The sequence below is a fragment of the Pan paniscus genome, chromosome 12 (assembly GCF_029289425.2).
Source record: "Pan paniscus chromosome 12, NHGRI_mPanPan1-v2.0_pri, whole genome shotgun sequence".
Lineage (NCBI taxonomy): Eukaryota > Metazoa > Chordata > Mammalia > Primates > Hominidae > Pan > Pan paniscus.
This window is the reverse complement of record NC_073261.2, coordinates 26929543-26950346: the sequence shown is the minus strand read 5'-3', so window position 1 is coordinate 26950346 and position 20804 is coordinate 26929543. Positions and strand designations below refer to the sequence as shown.

The following is a 20804-nucleotide window of genomic DNA, read 5'->3' as shown; positions in this document are numbered from 1 at the left end:
ATAATTTTAAAAACTTTTAAATAAACATTTATTTTTACCTACAAAGTAAAGATATACAGAATAACTAGAAGCAAGGAAAGACTATAATTCCACACTCTAAAAAATAACTGCCTCATACTCGACTTCTATCTCCAAGAAGTGAGAAAATAGCAGAGTGTGTGTTTAATCACTTTCTAACACTTAGCAGTCTCCAAAAGCTTTGCATTAGCCTGCTCCTTTGACCCAAAAGAACAGCAAGCAAGTAAAAAAGAAGAAACGGTTAAGCAAGGTCATGGTATCAAATCTGCTTAAACTCTAATCAAGAAAACTGGTTATTTCGAGTCAACAACAAAAATTAAAATTCTACATCTTTCGCCCTTTTAATTGTAAAGATTAAATTGTAACTGAAATCAATATAACAGATTCTCAGTCTGCCTACTCATTTTCCTTAACAAGGCAATGAAGAACTTAATGCTCATGTGCAATATAGAATCTTAGCTTTTTATTTGTAGGAAAAAATAAACAGATTTCCCTCCCCAACAAGGCGTCACAAGAAATGAGGCAATAAAGGGAAAAATGCAAATCCTAAAGTCATCTAGTGCCTTTCTGATAATTCTAAACAAAGAAAAAGTGCTCTCAGGTTTTGAAATCTCCACATACACTACAGATGGGCAAAAAAGCTACAGACATCTCAGTTTACAAGTTTCAAGTTCTTAAAAAAAAACAAAACAACAAAAAAAACCTTTCCTCCAGGGAAAGCCCATGAGATCAATTATCGAATTGAATTATACAATTCCACTTCAACTAGTCTAACATTGATGTGCTTTGCCAAAAACCTTGAAAAATAGAATTAACTGGTTTTTACAGAACCATAGCAGCCAATTATTTAGAAACACCACCTGTCCTTTATATTAGAGTACCTGCCCCAGTTGTCTTTGTAATAGTCTGAAGCAACACACTGTTCATGGTAAACACTCTATTTTAGTAGATAAATATATGAGGACTAATCGAAAAGTCTCTTTAAGAAGAAAATATCTTAGTCCTTTGTATATCAAATCAGAATCTAATAGGTAAAATAATATACATTATTTTCAAATATACAAATTATGTGCTAAAGTAAAAAAAATAAAATGTCCTTTAGTTCAAGCCAAACTTCTGTTGGTGCCACTTCAGTGGGCACGTGTGCTAGGAAATGGGTCCTCCATGCCGAGAGTCACTCCTGCCGGCTTCTGCAAGAGAGCAACATAAGCTACTCCATCAGAAGAGGGCAGCATATTCCGAGCTTCAACTATGCAAACACACTTACTCACTTGGAGATAATTCAAGATGGTAAACAGAAAAAAAAATTTTTTTTGAGACAGAGTCTTGTTCTTGTTGCCCAGGCTGGAATGCAATGGCACCATCTTGGCTCACTGCAACTCCACCTCCCGGGTTCAAGCGATTCTCCTGCCTCAGCCTCCTGGGTAGCTGGGATTATAGGCACCCGCCACCACATTCAGCTACTTTTTGCATTTTTAGTGGAGATGAGGTTTCACCATGTTGGCCAGGCTAGTCTCGAACTCCTGACCTCAGGTGATCCACCCACCTCAGCCTCCCAAAATGCTGGGATTACAGGCATGAGCCACCACGCCTGGCTAACAGAAAATTTTAAATAAAACATACACGGAAAACTGATAACCCATTCCACTGATAGCCAACAAGAAAAATCGGTAAACATCTCCATCATATGAGGAGTTTTCTAGCATTAGCCTAGCCAACATTAATCTCATCAGCAGATCAGTCTTTAAAGACAGTCAGAGATGGTGGTACCAGAAGATGTTCCCAAAAGTTGAACAAGTAGCTAAGGTGATGGTGACGCTGCCACCAATGAACACAATAGCCAGTATTTATATTGACCCTAAGAGGTAGAGATTAACACGTCACCAGCCCCGGTTTATAGATGGCAAGGAAGAGGAGGAGCTGGTACTGAAATCCAGACAGTTGCTATTACGAAGTATACAAAATCACTTCACACAAAAGGCTCTTAGAACAGAATACTTCCTTAAAGATAGCAGCAGATCCCATTACTTTTTATTTTGCCAATTTAAAGTTTCTTTTTTCTTTTCTTTTTTGATATAGGGTCTCACTCTCTCACCCAGGCTGGAGTGCAGTGACATGATCATGGTCACGGCTCGCTGCATCCTCGACTTCCTGGGTTCAAGTGATCCTCCCACCTCAGCTTCCCAGAGAGCTAGGACTACAGTAGGCACACGCCACCACGCCCCACTAATTTTTTGTAGAGACAGAGTTTCTGCATGTTCCCCAGGCTGGCCTCATGCGATGCAATCTGCTCCCTGCCACCCTACCTCCAAGAGTGCTAGGATTACAAATGTGAGCCACCATGTCCAGCCTGAAGTTTCTATTAAATGGTGAAATAACATAAGTAATCTCATAAAATGCTTCCTCTTGTTTTATAAATATAAGTGTATATTTATAAATAAAAAATTTGTATTTACTGTTTAAATAGACAAAAACTGTATATATATATATATATGGTATACAACATGATGTTCTGAAACATGTATACATTGTGGAATGGCTAAATCACACTAATTCATGTGCATTACCTGACATATTTATTTGAAGTGAGAACATTTAAAATCTACTCTTTGGGCATCTTTCAAGAATACTATACACTGTTATGAACTGTAGTCACCATGCTGTACAATGGAGCTCTTGAACTTACTCCTAACTGAAACTTTGTACCTTTTGATCAATATCTCTCCAATTCTCCCCACACCCAACCAAATATTTTGCACTCCCCTTCAAGGAGGTGAAGTAGGTGGAGAGTGATGTAACTGGAGAGTGGAAGGTGCACTTCCACAGGGAAACACCTTCTCCAGGGTCTACCATGAGTAACTTCCACATTCATTTCCTAGTTGCTCCTGAGAGTCTAGTAAATGTTTTCTCAACTATAAGTGAAACCACAGTTTTTTCTGGAAGTATTAATGCCTGATTTTTCTAATTTAGTGTTTTTCAATTTATATCGTTACCGTTATAAGGCTGAAAGAACATTAACAGATAAAGTCAACTTGCTGTTGCACAATACTTGAGAATTTAAAAAAAGGACAAAGAGAAAAATAGAATGTGAGCCCCATATGGGGTGGGGTGGGGACACTGGGGAAACTGGCTGCTTCAGAATGTATCTGACATTTTGCTGCTTTGGAAACCTAGCTGCTTCTTCCACCTTCTTTATTTCTACCCATGATTTCATGATTTCTACCCATGATTTCAAATTGTATTATCTTAGTTCTAAGAGGGTATTTCAGGACAGCCAATGGTAAACTGTAAGGCACTGCAAGTTAACAAGGTAGCAAGAATGCAGAAAAATCTGGAGACTGCTCTTGAAAGACATTTAGTCAGAATAAGAGTTTTAGTATCTCCAGGGTGCTCATGTACTAGAGAAGGCAAAGTTAGTTTTCTTTCTGGAGTTGGAAGGCAATGGCAAAATCACACTGGTATGTACTCTGGCTCTATATAAAGACATTCTTAAAAATAAGAGCCATTTACCAAGGGAACATGCTGCTTTGCAAGGTGGCCCAGTCTTAGCTGGAGAGCTGTTAGGAGAATGCCTACACAGATCAATTGCTACAATTTTATAATTCTCTGAAATCTATTCTCCTTTTTTTGTTCCACAATGCAGTCTTTTCTTCCTCTGGTGCTGGTTAATACTTACATTCTAATATTTCTACCTATTTTTGCCTCACAGATCCTAAATGTGCAACAAAAAAACTGACTTAGTTTCAATCTTACTGCTTTGGAAAAATATGCTTCCTCTTCTAGGATGACAAAATTCAAAATCTGAAGCATCGATTCTTCCCACTTAAAATAACCTTTAAGTGAATCCAATTCCAATAAAAATTCTGATGAGATTTTCTTTTACTTGGCAAAATGATTTTAGAATTAATCTTTAAAAAATGTAGAATAGGCCGGGTGTGGTGGCTCATGCCTGTAATCCCAGCACTTTGGGAGGCCCAGGAGGGTGGATCACCTGAGGTGGGCAAATCACTCAAACCCAGGAGGCAGAGGCTGCAGTGAGCTGAGATTGTGTCACTGCTATCCAGACTGGCCGACAGAGCAAGACTCCATCTCAAATAATAATAATAATAATAATAATAATAATGATGATAATGTAGAATAGCCCAGAAATTTTTAAAAAGAAGAATAAAGATGAAGGAAATTGCCTTGCAAATATCAAAACATATTATTTGCAATTATTATTCACTAAACAATATTAGGACAACTGATTAAACATTTGGGTTTAATAAGTGGAATAAAAGGAAAAAAACAGATTAGTTAAATCTCCCCTCACACCTTAAACTATATGTGTTTAAGATGTTTAAGATTTACATTTAAATCTTACATTAAGATTTAAATGTAAAATACAAAACCCACAAATACTAGCAAAGTACAGGTCAATATCTTTACAATCGTAACATAAGAAAGACCTTCCTAAGTCAGCATGCAATCAAAGGCAGAATCATGAGAGAACGGGAAACTAAACTACATAATTTCTATCTGGAAAGTACAATGAAAAGCCAAAGGATACAGAAATTGGGGGAGAAATACATAAAATATATGACAAAGCCCTAGTATTTTCAGTGTATAAAAAGCTCTAAGGATCAATATGAAAAAATTACTATCTCCATAAAAAAATAAGCTAGGGATAAAATAAGCAGTTCATCAAAGAATAAAGATGACCAACAATGTGAAAAGAGGACAAAAATGTAATTTAAAAAATGCAATTAGTCTAGACAACATGGTGAGACTTCATCACTTCAAAAAAATTTAAAAAGTTAGCTAGATGTGGTGGCACATGCCTGTGGTCTCAGCTACTTGGGAGGCAGAGGTGGCAGGATTGGTTAAGCCCGGGAGTTTGAGGCTGCAGTGAGCTGTGTTCTCATCACTACACTCCAGCTAGGGTGACAGAGCAAGACCCTGTCTCAAACAAAATAAAACACAAAAAACAAAACAAAAAAAAAACATGCAGTTCACTACATTTTACCTATCAGAGTGACAGAAAACAATTAGACAAGGCATAAGTATATATACATAATGATTTCAAAGTGCTACTGATAATACAAACACTCATTAATTAGTTTCAAAAAATTATAGAAAATTCAAAATGTAATCCTCTGTAGCTGTAAAAAATTATCTACTTATCAACATAGAAAGAGCTTCATATATTAAGTAAAAAGTAGGTTACCTAACAGCCCATAAGTGATATTCACCGACCCTTAAACACCTTTCGATTTCCAGAAAAACATCTGGAAAGGTAATTATCAAAGTGTTAAGATGACATCTCTACGTGGGGGATGACTATTTTCATTTTTTCCTTATGCTTTTCTGCACTTTATGTATTTCTTTATTTTCTTTCACAGCTACTAATAAAATTCCTTTTTTTTTTTTAAAGAGACAGGGTCTTGCTCTGTCACCCAGGCTCAGGCTGGAGTACAGTGACAGGATCATAGCTCACTGCAGCCTGAACTCTTGGTCACAAGCCACTCTCCTGCCTCAGCATTCTGAGTAGCTGGGACTACAGGAGAATGCCACCATACCTGGCTAATCTGTAAAGTTTTTGTAGAGATGGGGTCTCACTATGCTGCCCAGGCTGTTCTCAAATTTCTGGTTACTTATTCTTCGATAGCTCAAACTCAAGCAATCCTCCCACCTTAAACTCCCAAAGCACTGAGATTACAGGTGTGAGCCACCACTCCTGGCCACATTCTATTGTTTTATAATTTGCACACCGCTCACCTAGCAATGCCGTATTTTCTCCTGCATCTCCTTTAAAGCTGGGATCACACTGTGGCTCAGATTCAGCAGGGGAGGCTGATGGTGGACTGCTCTCATCACTTCTGTCATCATCTGGTAAAGCTAGACTCAAATTTGCAGCTGGATCCCTTCCAGGAGGAGATTCTGGAGCAGGCATCTCCTGTACATCCCCAGGCTCTCCCTTGAGAATTAGAACAGAAGAAAAAACATGATCAAAGCTTACGTATCATCTGGCTCGTAATTCACACACAATATTACGTACTTCTGTACAATGAATCTGGCAAAAAGCACATCAATGTCTCCCTTATCTAGTATCACAAGAAAATGAATTCCTTCTCGACAACCAATCTCCTAAGGCCAACATGTTTTTTATTCTAAAAAACATTTCCCTTCCTTGATACAAGCAATGCCACCTTTTAAACTACTGACAGAAAGTGAAGCTTTCTTCCACTTCCTTGCCTTCCCAGACACAGGATATGAGGCCATAGCCATGAACTCTGATTACCGCCCTGTGCTGGTTTACAGTGAGGCACTAGGGTTTCAGAGGTAAACAAGGCTTTTGAACAGATGCCTTCAGACTGTATTATTTTCTTGAAAAAGTTACTCTGGCTCCTTCCGTATGGACAGGGTGTTGATCAGCTGTAGTTTGCCTCCACCTTCCCTCCTCCTTCCATTTGCTGCTTTAAAGAAAGGAAGACAGTGAAAGTGGAGGGCTGGGGACACTATCAGCATCACTGCATTAAGTCTCGACATTTGGGGGACAGCTAGAAACCTTATTTGATTAATACCAGAGTCAAAGCTGTGTTGTAAGTGGATGGAACTCCTGGTAAAGTGACTTATTAGATGAGGGGTTACTGCAGGTTGACTATGACCTTCTGGCTCAGCGTCTCACCATTGCTTCAAGTAAAAACACCACTCACGGGCACCCCTCCTCCCTCCACTGGGCTGTGCCCCCCACAGCCCTGCTCCACCTGTGTTCTAGAACCTGCCCCTCCTGCCTCACCAGTAACGTAACGCCCTCCCATCCCTACTCCTGACACACCAAGCAACAAATCCTGTGGCTGTGACATCACAATACCCAAACTCCTGCCCAGCCTAGCCCCAACCTTTTTACCTAAATATCTGCCAACTTAACTACCTGCCAACCTCCAACCCTGTCTGTTCACTCCACAGACACAGCATTAGCCTCAATACTTTGGTGTGTCTGATGGATAATGCAACACCCAGCTCAACTGCCCTCTCAAATGCACTTGCCCCACCTTCCAACTTCTACCTGGCAGCAGGGCACGTGACCCCTCCTCTGTGCTCCTACGGGCAGCACTTCAAACAGGCCTCTTTGGCCATGTCATGTCTGTATGCGTGCCCTGACCCCCTACCAACCAGTCCAGAAAGTGAAATCTTCAAGAGCCCATGAGGGGAGGGGCTGTGTCTTACTCATCTTTGTCTCCCCAGAGCCAAGTGCAGATCTAGCACCTTAGATGTCATTTCTTTGACCCATCCTTGCCAAATGAATGAAAACAAGTGACATGGACACACTGAAATGGTTACAGCTGTAAACCTTTAAAGCCTGTGTGGTTGACTGAGGGTGACTCTCACTACAGTTATGGGGAAATAGAGAACTAGTTACTATAAGAGGGCACAGCATGGCTAACTAAAGCATACACTGCAGGAGGGGGTCAACAGGTCCACAGAAAAGGGTGTACTGTCTAAAGATTCAAAAGTCAAAGGCAAGACAGTAAGTTTCTGAGGTCTGATGTTACTATAGGTTCTGTTCTTCAAACAATAAATTAGGCATTCTGGGGATATATATTCTAGCTTTCTGAAATTAACATTCTAAGAAAGCAACTCAACCTTATGTGAGATGAAGAGTCTTAATTTTTAATATATGAAATATATATATAGCTTATTTCCAAAAACAAAACTCATGAGGATTAAAGTCCCTCTGCTATGGTCAGTGAAATTCCTTTCATACAAACATCCAGAAATGAAAAGCAAGTTTAAAAATACTGACTAATGAAGAAAACAACTTAGAATACGCTTTAGAGTGTATCTAATGAAGGAAAAGAGTTCTAAAACCTTGCCAAGAAAGAAATCCATCAAGCTCCCTGTATGCTATTATTTAAAATGCTGTCCTACAAAGGCTCATCCTCTCATCTAAGCTACAGTTTCTGGAGTAAAGAGGGGATGAGCCAGGTTCATTAAGAAAGCATGTTATGCCATGCTAATCATAGCTACAATTACTGAAAACCATGAATACGTGAAGAAATTCTAGAAGAGAGACAAATTTTCTGGACATCAAAACAGTCTCAGTTTCTAGTCAGACAGTTCTTGAACACTGACCTCCACCTTCCTGTGATCACACAGTGAAGGCGTTCTGGAACTCACATTTAAAAAACATAATTCAGTGGCCAGGTGCAATGGCTCACGCCTGTAATCTCAGCACTCTGGGAGGCTGAGGCGGGTGGATCACTTGAGGCCAGGAGTTTGAGACCATCCTGGCCAGTGTGGTAAAACCCCATCTCTACAAAAAATATAAAAAATTAGCTGGGTGTACTGGAGTGCAGATGTAATCTCAGCTACCTGGGAGGCTGAGGCAGGAGAATCACTTGAACCCATGAGGCAGAGGTTGAAGTGAGCCAAGATCACGCCACTGAACTCCAGCCTGGGCGACAGAGTGAGGCTGTCTCAAAAAAAACCAAACAAATCATAATTCATAGAGAATGACAGTAGTTGTTAAAGAAGTGGTCTCTTAAGCTAGAAGATGAGGGGGCATTTTAAGTAGACTGCAGTCTGGGAAATAAGTCTCGTTTAACGGGTCAGTTCTTTAATGATGTCACTACAGAAGCTTACATGACCATAATGGCTTAAAGCTGCATAAAGTGATCATCATTTAAAAAACCCCAAATTGTACTTTCTAATTCTACAATAAACTCTATGAAAAACTCTAAAAATATGTTTAGCAACAAGACTATATTTGATAAATTATTTTCCCCAAAGATCTTTATTTAAAAACTGTTATTGAGACAAGGTTTCACTCTCATTGCCCAGGCTGGGGTGCGGTGGCACGCTCTCAGTTCACTACAACCTCTGCCTCCCAGACCCAAGCGATCCTCCTGCCTCAGTCTCTTGAGTAAATGGGACTACAAGAGCGTGCCATCACATCCAGCTAATTTTTTTTGTATTTTTAGGAGAGACAGGGTTTCACCATGTTGGCCAGGCTGGTCTTGAACTCCTGACCTCAAGTGATCCGCCCGCCTCGGCCTCCCTAAGTGCTGGGATTACAGGTATGAGCCACCAAGTCCGGCCTAAAATTGTTTATCTTTTAAATGAGAATATGTTGAGACATTAATAGATTGTACGAAGACTCTAAAAACAATAAAAAATATAACCTAAAAAAATATATTTTTCCCCTCTATGTTCCCCTCTTTGGGTAGGGTAATAGTTAAGTGCTTGGACCCTGGAATTAAGCAAACTTTATTTGAAAGATGATTCCCCATTAGCTAACTGCATGACCTCAGGTGAGTTATTTAGCTTCTCTAAGCTCAAGTTTCCAATCAGTAAGATGGGAATAGTGACAGCACTTATACAGCAGCTGTGAGGATTAGACAAAACAAGGTATGGAAGGCATTTGTTCAGCATGTGGCTAGCTACTACTATGATTTCCTTTTCATTTTGCCCCCGTGTCTTCTGTGTAAGGCCCTGTGACCATCGGTGATGAACCAAAGTCAATGCAGGACAAACTGCCCCAGGTCTATTTGATTCTGAAACCTAGGAATAGGGAATATTTGATGTTAGGAAGTATTGGCTTTGTTTTCTTCACATGTAAAATGAGCATATTAAGCCTGACAACCTATGAGGCTCCTTCCTTTTCAAATATTTTATGATTCTTGTCTATACAAAACTAGCATATATACATTCTGTGGTGCAGCATGCCAAAACACATTACTCTGTAAGTAATTACAAACTCTCTGGGAAACATCTGAGCGTATTATTCTACCATCATAAATTTATTTCACTGATTTTTTTACACCGCGTTAATAACTCATTTTTAATAATGAGGAAAATTTCTTCAGAGAACTACAAGGATATTAGGAGCATTTCACCTGTTCCTCTTGTTTCTAGTCAGTAATGAAACTGAATCACTCAGGAAGAACTGGGACAGAGATTGAATATAAACAAAAATGTAACAAACCCAATATCCTAGGGCTTTGATGACATCAAGTTTACACATTGGACATGTTCGGTGATCCAAAAGCCATGGGTCAATGCATGTTCTGTGAAAAATATGCCTAAAAAGATTAAGTATGTGTTAATGTTTTTTAAATCAATGTTTATATAACTTATGAAGGAAATAAGACATTGTACCAACTCATCCTCTCATTACAAGTTAGCTGACGTCAAATCAACATTCTAGTCTACTTACTTATCATGTCATTATTCTCTCTTCCATATGAAACAGAATCTGGCACTTCTAGGGAAATTTTCCCTTCACTCTACAAAAACCATGGCTTATTTATGCCCTCACGCTAGGTTGTACATTTTTATGTGCCTTTGTAAGTTATCTGAAAGCTTTTTGGGAAAAAATGTGGCATAAATCAACTAGTAGTAATAAGTAAACTAATACTAAACTGGCAGTACCTTATATAAGTCCATAAAATGACTCAAATGGAAATACAACAAAAATATTAACAGATCATCTTGCGGTGGTAGGCTTACGCAACACTTATTTTCTCTCTTACACAGTTTTGTATACACTCCATTTTGCTATAATGAACACCTATCACTTTCAGAATAAAAAAAAAAGGCAGACATATTTTCTTCTTTTGCTGACTTGTCTCAGTTGGCTAACTTTTCCTCCTGTGTGATAAATCTATTTTCTGCAAGTGATGAAGAAAAGGAGTTACCAGTATAGTATGGGTTTCAGAGCCAGACAGGCTGGACTCAGATACGAGCTCTGCGACTCAACGGCTGGGACTCTGAACTAGGTTCCTACACTCTGCCCCACACCAGGGTTAGAGGGGCACATGCAATGTGCATACAACTGTGCCAGGCACAGAGCATACTTGGTAATTGTTTGGTATTATTACTGTTGTTTGAAGGCTTTTTTACAAACAGAAATCTGCTAGTGGAGTTAAAAGTAACAGTACTCGTGGCTGGGCATGGTGGCTCACGCCTCTAATCCCAACATTTTGGGAGGCCGAGGTGGGTGGATCACCTGAGGTCAGGAGTTCGAGACCAGCCTAGCCAACATGGTGAAACCCGCTCTACACTAAAAATACAAAAATTAGCTGGGTGTGTTGGTGGACGCCTGTAATCCCAGCTACTCAGGAGGCTGAGGCAGGAGAATCGCTTGAACCCGGAAGACGGAGGTTGTAGTGAGCCAAGATCACACCCCTTGTACTCCAGTCTGGGCAACAAGAACGAAACTCTGTCTCAAAAAAAAAAAAAAAAAAAAAAAACAGTACTTAAGAAATAATTTTTACAAAAACATAAAAGGAACATGTTGGTTTTATTGGGAAATTTGTTACAGAAATAAAGCACAGGAGAAAATAAGGGAAAAGTCAAAAGCCCAGTAAGGAGACCAGGAAATGTGCACATGCACCTGTGTTTGAGGGTCAGGTCCAAACTCCAGCTCAGCCACCAGCATGACCTAGTACTGCTCATCTGTGCAGCTTCCTGGACATTGTTTTTAAATCAGAAAGACCTGCCCTAAACCAGTATGGAGTAAAAACTCTTTTCTCTACTTTAATAAATTTCTACATGACACGATCAACTTATACTGATCCAACCCAATTCATTCAGTACCCATCATAGCAATCACATGTAAATGTTTGTAGGTTTAAACCAGCTACCTTTAGTCAGGAAACTTTCATTTGGTTACCCTGATACTCACGCCTTCATTTCCTTCACAGAATTATCAATCTACTATAAAGTACTTGGATATATACTAACGTACTCTGCAAACAAAGCAAAATATAATTATATACTGACTTGTGACTTGCTTCTAATAGGTGTGAAGTATAATTAAAATTCATCAGACTTAAAACATACAATTTCTGTACATAAAATGAACCCTTTTAGCAAAGCAATTCTTTTAAAAAAGTTATCAACTAAAGTATCCCATTACTTTTTTTGGAGACAGAGTCTTGCCATGTCACCCAAGCTGGAGTGCAGTGGCGTGATCTCAGCTCACTGCAACCTCTACCTCCCAGGTTCAAGCAATTCTCATGCCTCAGCCTCCTGAGTAGCTGGGATTACAGGCATGCGCCACCATGTCTGGCTAATTTTCGTATTTTTATTGTAATAGAGATGGGGTTTCACCATGTTGGCCAGGCTGGTCTCAAACTCCTGGCCTTAAGTAATCAACCTGCCTTGGCCTCCCAAAATGCTGGGATTACAGTCATGAGCCACCATGCCCTGCCTTCCTTCAAGCAACTTCCTGCTACTAAAAGAAAACCCTTAGTATAACCAGAATAAAGGAAAAAAAAACTTTTTTTTTTTTTTTTGAGACGGAGTCTCACTCTGTCACCCAGGCTGGAGTGCAGGTGGTGCAATCTCGGCTCACTGTAACCTGTGCCTCCCGGGTTCAAGTAATTCTCCTGCCTCAGCTACCTGAGTAGCTGGGATTACAGGTGTACGCTACCACACCCGGCTAATTTTTGTATTTTCAGTAGAGACGGGGTTTCACCATGTTGACCAGGCTAGTCTTGAACACCTGCATCAGCCTCCCAAAGTGCTGGGATTACAGGTGTGAGCCACAGTGCCCAGCCAGGAATATTGATTTTAAACAACCTCAGAAGGAACGTAAGCCCAGGGTGCAAATAACAGCAGACTACTGCCCTCCTCAACCCATTTCCCTTAGGCTTTTTCAGGCCCTTCTCCCTGGTCCCTCATTTTCCTTGCTCCCAACACAGCTTACTTTTTGCACTGCTAAATGTATAATGGAATTCCTAGGATTCTGATAAAGCCTTGCTTAGAAGACTAAAAGTCAATCTACGACAAAGATACTTAATGAGTCTTAGTGTCACCTAAGAATCTCCTAGACAAAGCAATCTTAAAGGGCAGGGAAGATATTACATTTAAAATCCAAGCTGCTTTTCTAAAAAGAAGAGATGATCACAAATTACAAGATCTTCATTATCATAAAAAACAAATAACTATTTTGTCAGACACCTAAAACTTGTCAAGTAATTTTTAACATCTCAATAGGTAAAAAGAACATACTTGCATGGCAGAATTCTAATAATATCCTTTACTTTGAAATTTTCAATACACACTGCACAATTTTCAGCATCAACATCAATTCCCTGTAAAAAGAAAAGGAAAGTGTTACTACATTCTTGGTACACAGTATATCCCTTGGTAAACTCACTACATCCGGACTAAAACAATGACGAATTCCCTTCTACGGTGGTACAACCGGTGAAACTAAAACACAAATAACTGTACTTGGTGTTTACCACTATTAGGGGATTATCTAAATAATACGGTTGAAAAGGAAAAAATTTCATTGTTTGCCTAATCAGATATGAACAGTGTTTAAATACTAATACACTATTCACATGTAATTACTGTATTTCATATATTTAGCCATGTGCACCACCTGTCAATATGGAAGCAGTAAACATTTTATTATTATTATTTTATTTATTTATTTATTTTTAAGAGACAGGGTTTCGGCCAGGTGCAGTGGTTCACGCCTATAATCCCAGCACTTTGGGAGGCCAAGGAGGGCGGATCATGAGGTCAGGAGATTGAGACCATCCTGGCCAACATGGTGAAACCTCATCTTTACTAAAAATACAAAAATTAGCTGGGCGTGGTGGCGCGTGCCTGTAGTCCCAGCTACTCAGGAGGCTGAGGCAGGAGAATGGCTTGAACCAGGGAGTCAGAGGTTGCAGTGAGCCAAGATGGCACCACTGCACTCCAGCCTGGGCAACTGTTGAGCAAGACTCTGTCTCAAAAAAAAAAAAAAAAAAAAAGAGACAGGGTCTTACCGTGTTGCTCAGGCTGGTCTTGAACTCCTGGACTCAAGCGATCCTCCTGCCTCAGCCTCCCAAGGTGCTGGGATTACAGGCATGAGCCACCGTGCCAGACCAAGTTTGATTTTATATGTAGATATTGTTATCAAAGACTGTATTAAAATGAACTTTCACAGCCAGACACGGTGGCTCATGCCTGTAATCCCAGCACTTTCGGAGGCCAAAGCAGGTGGATCACAAGGTCAAGAGATCGAGACCATCCTGGCCAACATGGTGAAACCCCACCTCTACTAAAAATACAAAAATTAGCTGGGTGTGGTGGTGTGCGCCTGTAGTCCCAGCTACTCAGGAGGCTGAGGCAGGAGAATCACTTGAACCCAGGAGGTGGAGGTTGCAGTGAGCCAAGATCGCACCACTGCCCTCCAGCCTGGTGACACAGCGAGACTCCGTCTCAAAAAACAAAACAAAAAAAGGAACTTTCAACAACATTTAAAATTATATGTTTCAATGAAAGTAAATACTATCATTTATCATACGCAGGGCAAGAATGATGAAATAATTTTTAAAGTCTCTAATAATGGTTTGCAAGTTTATCCATTACTGTGAATGAGTCTACAAGAAAATAAAAATTAGACAACACTAGTCTCTCTAGAATGGAATATGACATAGACTGAAGAAAACATTTTTGTACAGTTTAAAATGTTTAAATACTAAGCAAGTGTTCACAGGTTGTTAAAAAGTATTCATGTTTTAAGTGCTGTAGAAATGCAAATGTCTGCTATATTATAAAATAAATTATTTTTCAAACATAAAACTTATAATAAAAAGAGAATAAATATAAATAAGTTACTAGTTTTCTGGAATCATATAAAGTAACATATTTACATTTGCTGAAGAATGGAATTACAACTCACAAATGAGAAAATGTAAATGGCTAAATATTTGAAAATAGTTACCTCACTAGTGATTAAAAAGAATGACAAATTAGAGTAAGTTACCATTTTTCATCTAACTACTTAATAAAGGTACAAAGAAACAAAAAGTGCTGGGGAGAAAGTAGTCTTGTGACAAAATTTCCACTTCTAAGAATCTATGGGTCATGGACCTCTTTGGTGGTAATCAGCCCTCCCTACTTCTCCGGCTAACCCCTGGATCTACACACCTGGTCTCACCCATCAACCAAGGCAGCCAGGGCCACAGTGGCCATCTGACACAAGATAGGCCAACAGGATTCTCTTTCCCAGGATGCTGGGGTAGGGACTCGGGGACTACCAATCAGTATCAGCATGTGGCTGCAAATTTAGGCAGTTCATTTTATGGAACACAGTTACACTGTTCTTATGTAATTACTGTATTTAAAAATATATTTAGCCATGTGCACCACCTGTCAATATGGAAGCAGTAAACATTTTATTATTAATTTATTTATTTATTATTATTTTTTTGAGACGGAGTCTCGCTCTGTCACCAGGCTGGAGGGCAGTGGCGCGATCTTGGCTCACTGCAACCTCCGCCTCCTGGGTTCAAGCGAATCTCCTGCCTCAGCCTCCTGAGTTGCTAGGACTACAGGCTTGCGCCACCATGCCCAGCTAATTTTTGTACTTTTAGTACAGATGGGGTTTCACCATGTTGGCCAAACTGGTCTCGAACTCCTGACCTCGTGATCCACCCGCCTCGGCCTCCCAAAGTGCTGGGATTACAGGCATGACCCACCACGCCCAGCCTTTTTTTTTTTTTTTAAGAGACAGGGTTTCGCCACGTTGCCCAGGCTGGTTTTGAACTCCTGGACTCAAGAGATCCTCCTGCCTCAGTCTCCCAAAGTGCTGGGATTACAGGTGCGAGCCACCCTGCCAGACCACATTTGATTTTATATGTAGATATTGTTATCAAAGACTGTATTAAAATGAACTTTTAACAACATTTAAAATTATATGCTTCAATGAAAGTAAATAGTATCATTTATCATATGCAGGGCAAGGATGATTAATTTTTAAAGTCTCTAATAATGGTTTGCAAGTTTATACATTACTGTGAATGAATCTACAAGAAAATAAAAATTAGACAACAGTAGTCTCTCTAGAATGGAATACAATGTAGACTGAAGGAAACACATTTTTTTGTACAGTTTAAAATGTAAAACTGCAAGAAAATCCATGTACAGCTGCTCTTCAGCTTACCATGGGGTCACACCTCACTGAATCCATTGTAAGTTGAAAATAACATTAAGTTTAAAATGCATTTAATGTACCTAACCTACTGAACATCGCGGCTTAGCCTGGCCTACCATAAACATGCTCAGAACACTTACATTAGCCTACACTTGGGCAGAATCATCTAACACGAAGCCTATTTTATAATAAAGTATTGACTATCTCATATAATTTACTGCATACCATACTGAAAGTGAAAAACAACACTTGAAGTATGGTTTCTACTGAATGCGTATTGCTTTCACACTGTTTAAAGTTGAAAAATTGTTAAGTTAAACCATTGGAAGGTGAGGGCCATCTGTATATACCTCATGGATCATTTAGAAATCTTCTTAAAAATATATATACCATAAGGCTTTTTTGCAAGGGATCCTCTTTTTTTCAACCATTATTTTGACAACTTTCAAGAAACAGGCCCTGGAAGCATATTTTCAAAAGTGTTCTGTATGGGAAGAGGATAATACCAATTTACTTGTGTTCTCAAAGATTTGATTCAGTAAATTAAACATATACATCTATGTCTTCTCATACTTAAGAACTGCAATTTCCGGCCGGGCGTGGTGGCTCACGCCTGTAATCCCAGAACTTTGGGAGGCCGAGGCAGGTGGATCACGAGGTCAGGAGATCGAGACCATCCTGGCTAACACGGTGAAACTCCGTCTCTACCAAAAATACAAAAAATTAGCTGGGCGTGGTGGCGGGCGCCTGTAGTTCCAGCTACTCGGGAGACTGAGGCAGGAGAATGGCATGAACCCGGGAGGCGGAGCTTGCAGTGAGCCAAGATTGCGCCACTGCACTCCAGCCTGGGTGACAGAGCGAGACTCCATCTCAAATGAAGAAAAAAAAAGAACTGCAATTTCCTGCTAAGGAGGGTAAGAAGGCATGTTCCAAGAGGAACATAAACCACGTTTGTCAAGTAACTGACTATGCTGAATGTGTGCAGAGTTTGTCACAGGGATTAACTGGAAACTCTATCCCCAAGGACCTTCTGAGTGATCTGCAAATCAGACACTAATCTTAAGCCATGAGATGTGATTTTTTTTTTTTTTTTTTTTTACTTTTTCTGTTCAACACATTTGTATGGAAAGAAAATAATACCTTGCACAAACTATCAAAATTGAACTGTAGTACGAAAACAATCAGCAAAGGAATGGTAGCCACCAATACAATTCTCAAAGTCTCATTAGTATTAATTCCAAATTAAAAAAAAAAAAATCAAAGGTCTGTAAGCTAATGTGTTATTTTTGCTTTAATCCTTTAAGGTCAAAGAAAGAGATATACACCATAAGTGCATGTACTCTTTCTTTCTGAAGGGGAGTAGAGATTGGAGGGTGGAACAGATTTTTGATAACTTAGTGAGATAACATGAAAATCAAAACAGCTGAACCAAGTCATAGCTGCAAGTCAACATAATTATCAACATTTCAGAGCGCACCAGAAGAACTATGAAAAGAGTAAATCCTATGCATTAGCAACAGCTTTCCTTTTAAGGCATCTATCCTCCAAGAATCTGAGCTTCTAGATTCAGGATTTGTCCTATTTCAAAAATGCTTTAAAATTCTGGTATGATTTTGAACTTTTAAGTGTCAGATTAGCCATGTCAAAATGTTTCTTTTTCCAAAAGTAGTTTTAAAAACATCTTTTCCCTCCTCCAGAAATGCCAACATTTTCTCCCTGTAACTAAAGGACTCCAAGGGAGTGGACACATAGTCTCAGATTTAACAGAAATGAACTGAAGCTATCAAGGGTCTGTGAAGACTGTATGTCTTTATAGTTATCTGGTTCTAACCAGTACCACTTTCGTCACTGCTGGGAATGTAAGAGCTGTCCAGGAGGGCAGCAACCAGCCACTGTGGCTCCCAAAGTGCTTGAAGTGTCACCAGTAAGGGGCTCAATTTTAAATTAAATTCATTTAAATGCAAATTGCTATATGTGACTAGTGGCTACCATATTAATGCAGGTCTAGAAGGCCCTTCTCAATGGCAAAATATTTCTGCCAATCCTTCTTTAAAATAAACACATACAGCATATTCTCTACTCCAAACCACAAAAGAAAAACCATGAAAATATTACCTTTTCTCCATGCTTTACAGTATGAAGCAGAAGCTGGCCAATAACTTTCTTAGTTTCTTTTCTATGGCTCTTGGGTAGGAAAATATTAATACAGTTATTGAAAAATTTAAATTAAATCACTATTTTTCTTAAAAGTCACAAATATAATACACATAAGCATACAGAAAACATTTCATTTGAAAGGCAAAGTCAAATGACTATACTGAAAATAACTTTTAATGGCAAAACTGCGATTACTTTTGCACCAACTTCATAAAAAAGCCCCCTAACAACAAAAGCCATTCAAATCTTAATATGCAGAACAGCCATATGTAACTTTAAGAGGTGTTTCACCAAGAGTACTGATTTTAATTTGTCTGAAGAAGCAACCACTTCTTATGCTTAAATATTGTCAAGAAAGTAAGAAGCTGAGGATAGGGGTACCATATGCTCATCTATTCAAGTACCTAAAAGGTAAAGGCCTCTTCCTAGTCCTCAAGACAGAACAGTCAACTTTCCACAATGACAGAAATAGGTGGACGTTCAAAAGGCCTGCCTTGGGAAGCCACTGGCTCTCTGACGGCCCTTCTCTTTGCTGTCACTGAGAGAGATAAATGGCTTTACTACGGCTCCATGATGGAGACAGAGAGGCCCCCCCTTCCTCTCTGCTCCTCACCTTTAGGCCTCGTCAGAGAATGAGGGCTACCTAAGGACAGGTCCACCCTTAACTCAGGCCTTTTCATCACTCCTTTGGGTCTGGCAAGGGACTAAGAGGGTTCCTGCAGGAAACAAATGTGCAAAAGGTAACCCAGACTTAAAGGTATCTAATTTCCCACAAAACAAAAAATTTAACATAGTCCAATTAAAAAGTCACTTCCAAAAAGTCATGTTGAATACTTAAATAATATAAGCGAAAATCAAGATTATGGTCAAATGTAACTTCTAGGAATATATATGCGGCATATTTATGAATTATCTTTTAAAAAGCAAAATTCAGAGTTATCCATCATTACCTGACTTCCAATCTGAGAGCCAGTATATAGGAAACGCTGTATATAGTAAAATATTAGCCAGGCTAACGAGATAATCATCATGGTGATGAAGGCAATGGCCACAAACACCACAGACTGACCGCTGATGAACTCCTGTACATGCCGGGTGCCAACCCCTATGGTCATCGTTACTGGAATTCCTTTTTGCACCAGCTCCAAAATTTCTCTTCCTTTTGGATAGCTAATCATAATGACCACTATATTTCCTGTTCCTGTAGGAAAGAACAAAGAAATCAATGTGAAGAACACAAAGTAAGATACAGAGAACATTAAATTAAATATTAGGGTACTATGTTCATCTACATATATAAATACATTAGAAAAATTCCATGGGAAACATAAGTTACCAAACCTGGTACCAAAAGAAACTGATTACATTAGAAGTAATAGAATAAATCACTAAGAACTATTCCCCTGGCCGGGCACGGTGGCTGCCTGTAATAGCACTTTGGGAGGCCTAGGCAGGCGGATCACTAGGTGAGGAGTTTGAGAACAGTCTGGCCAACATAGTGAAACCCCGCCTTTACTAAAAATACAAAAAATTAGCCGGGTGTGGTGGTGTGTGCCTGTAATCCCAGCTACTTGGGAGGCTGCGGCAGGAGAATCGCATGAACCTGGGAAGCGGAGGTTGCAGTGAGCTGAGATCGCGCCACTGCACTCCAGCCTGGGCGACAGTGCGAGACCCCAACTCAAAAAAAAAAAAAAAAAGAACTATTCCCCCAAAAGCTAGAGCACTGTTCAGTTTCACAGGTGAAATCTACCACCAAACCTTTAAGGCACAAGTTACACCAACAACATTTAACTTGTTCCACAGCAGATTAAAAAAAAAAAAAGTTTAAAAATTACTTCTAAGATAATAAAACCAAACATGGTAATAAACAACCAACAAAAGAACCATACAAGTCAGGTGTGTGGTAGTTCACACCTGTAATCCCAGCACTTTGAGACACTGAGATGGGAGGATAGGTTGAAGACAGGAGTTGGAGACCAGTCTGTGTAAGCGAGACCTTGTCTCTACAAATAATTTAAAGAAAAAATGAGTTGGGAGGCTGAGGCAGAAGAATTGCTTGAGCCCAGATGGTCAAGGCTGCAGTGAGCTGAGATCATGCTACTGCATTCCAGCTTGGGCGACAAAGTATGACTGTATCTCAACGAAAAACAAACAAAAAACTATACAGACCAATTCCACTTATGAGTACTAATACATAATACCTAAAGCATGTTCATTAAAATCAGGGAGACAATATGAGAATTTCTACTATGATCACTATTATTTAGCATTGCTCTGAAGGCATAAGCAGACATGAGAGAAAAATTAAGAGACATAGAAAAGAAGGGCTAAAATAAAAAATTTTACATGTATTTAGCTACAAATTAATGCAATAATCATAAAATATCGATAAGATTAAAAAAGAACTAAACATATTGCTTCTAAGTTCACTTAGAAGGAAAATAAGACGATCAGAACAATGTTTTAAACAGTGAAACCTGGACTGGTCTTTAGAGTTAAAGTAATTAAAACATTGTGGCTGTAGCATATGGAGACACCCACAGAATGAGACAGAATAAAAGTCCAGAAATAGACCCAAATACATGAAAGAATTTAGTGCATAAAAGCAGAATTCCAAATGCATGAGGCAAAATGAATTATTTAAAAAATCACGTGGGGCAACTGGGTATCATCAGTGCGGCGGGTCGGGGGAAGCTGCATCCAT

At 39.4% G+C, this 20804-nt stretch overlaps 1 protein-coding gene across 5 annotated transcripts in view; it reads right to left on the bottom strand.

The window, feature by feature from the left end:
• RNF149 (ring finger protein 149) overlaps positions 1-20804 on the bottom strand; it is a 38261-nt gene that overhangs the window by 4541 nt on the left and 12916 nt on the right. For 3 of the 5 annotated variants that reach the window (XM_063594755.1, XM_055107585.2, XM_063594756.1), the window contains exons 2-6: positions 19051-19301; positions 18059-18127; positions 13018-13100; positions 9986-10082; positions 5776-5974 (exon numbers count right to left, since the gene is read on the bottom strand). In XM_063594755.1, coding sequence (XP_063450825.1) covers positions 5776-5974; positions 9986-10082; positions 13018-13100; positions 18059-18127; positions 19051-19301 — 699 coding nt within the window. Of the gene's footprint in view, positions 1-459; positions 1209-2068; positions 5975-9985; positions 10083-13017; positions 13101-18058; positions 18128-19050; positions 19302-20804 lie in introns of those variants that run through there. The other 2 variants (XM_034952035.3, XM_063594754.1) reach the window with 2 other exon arrangements.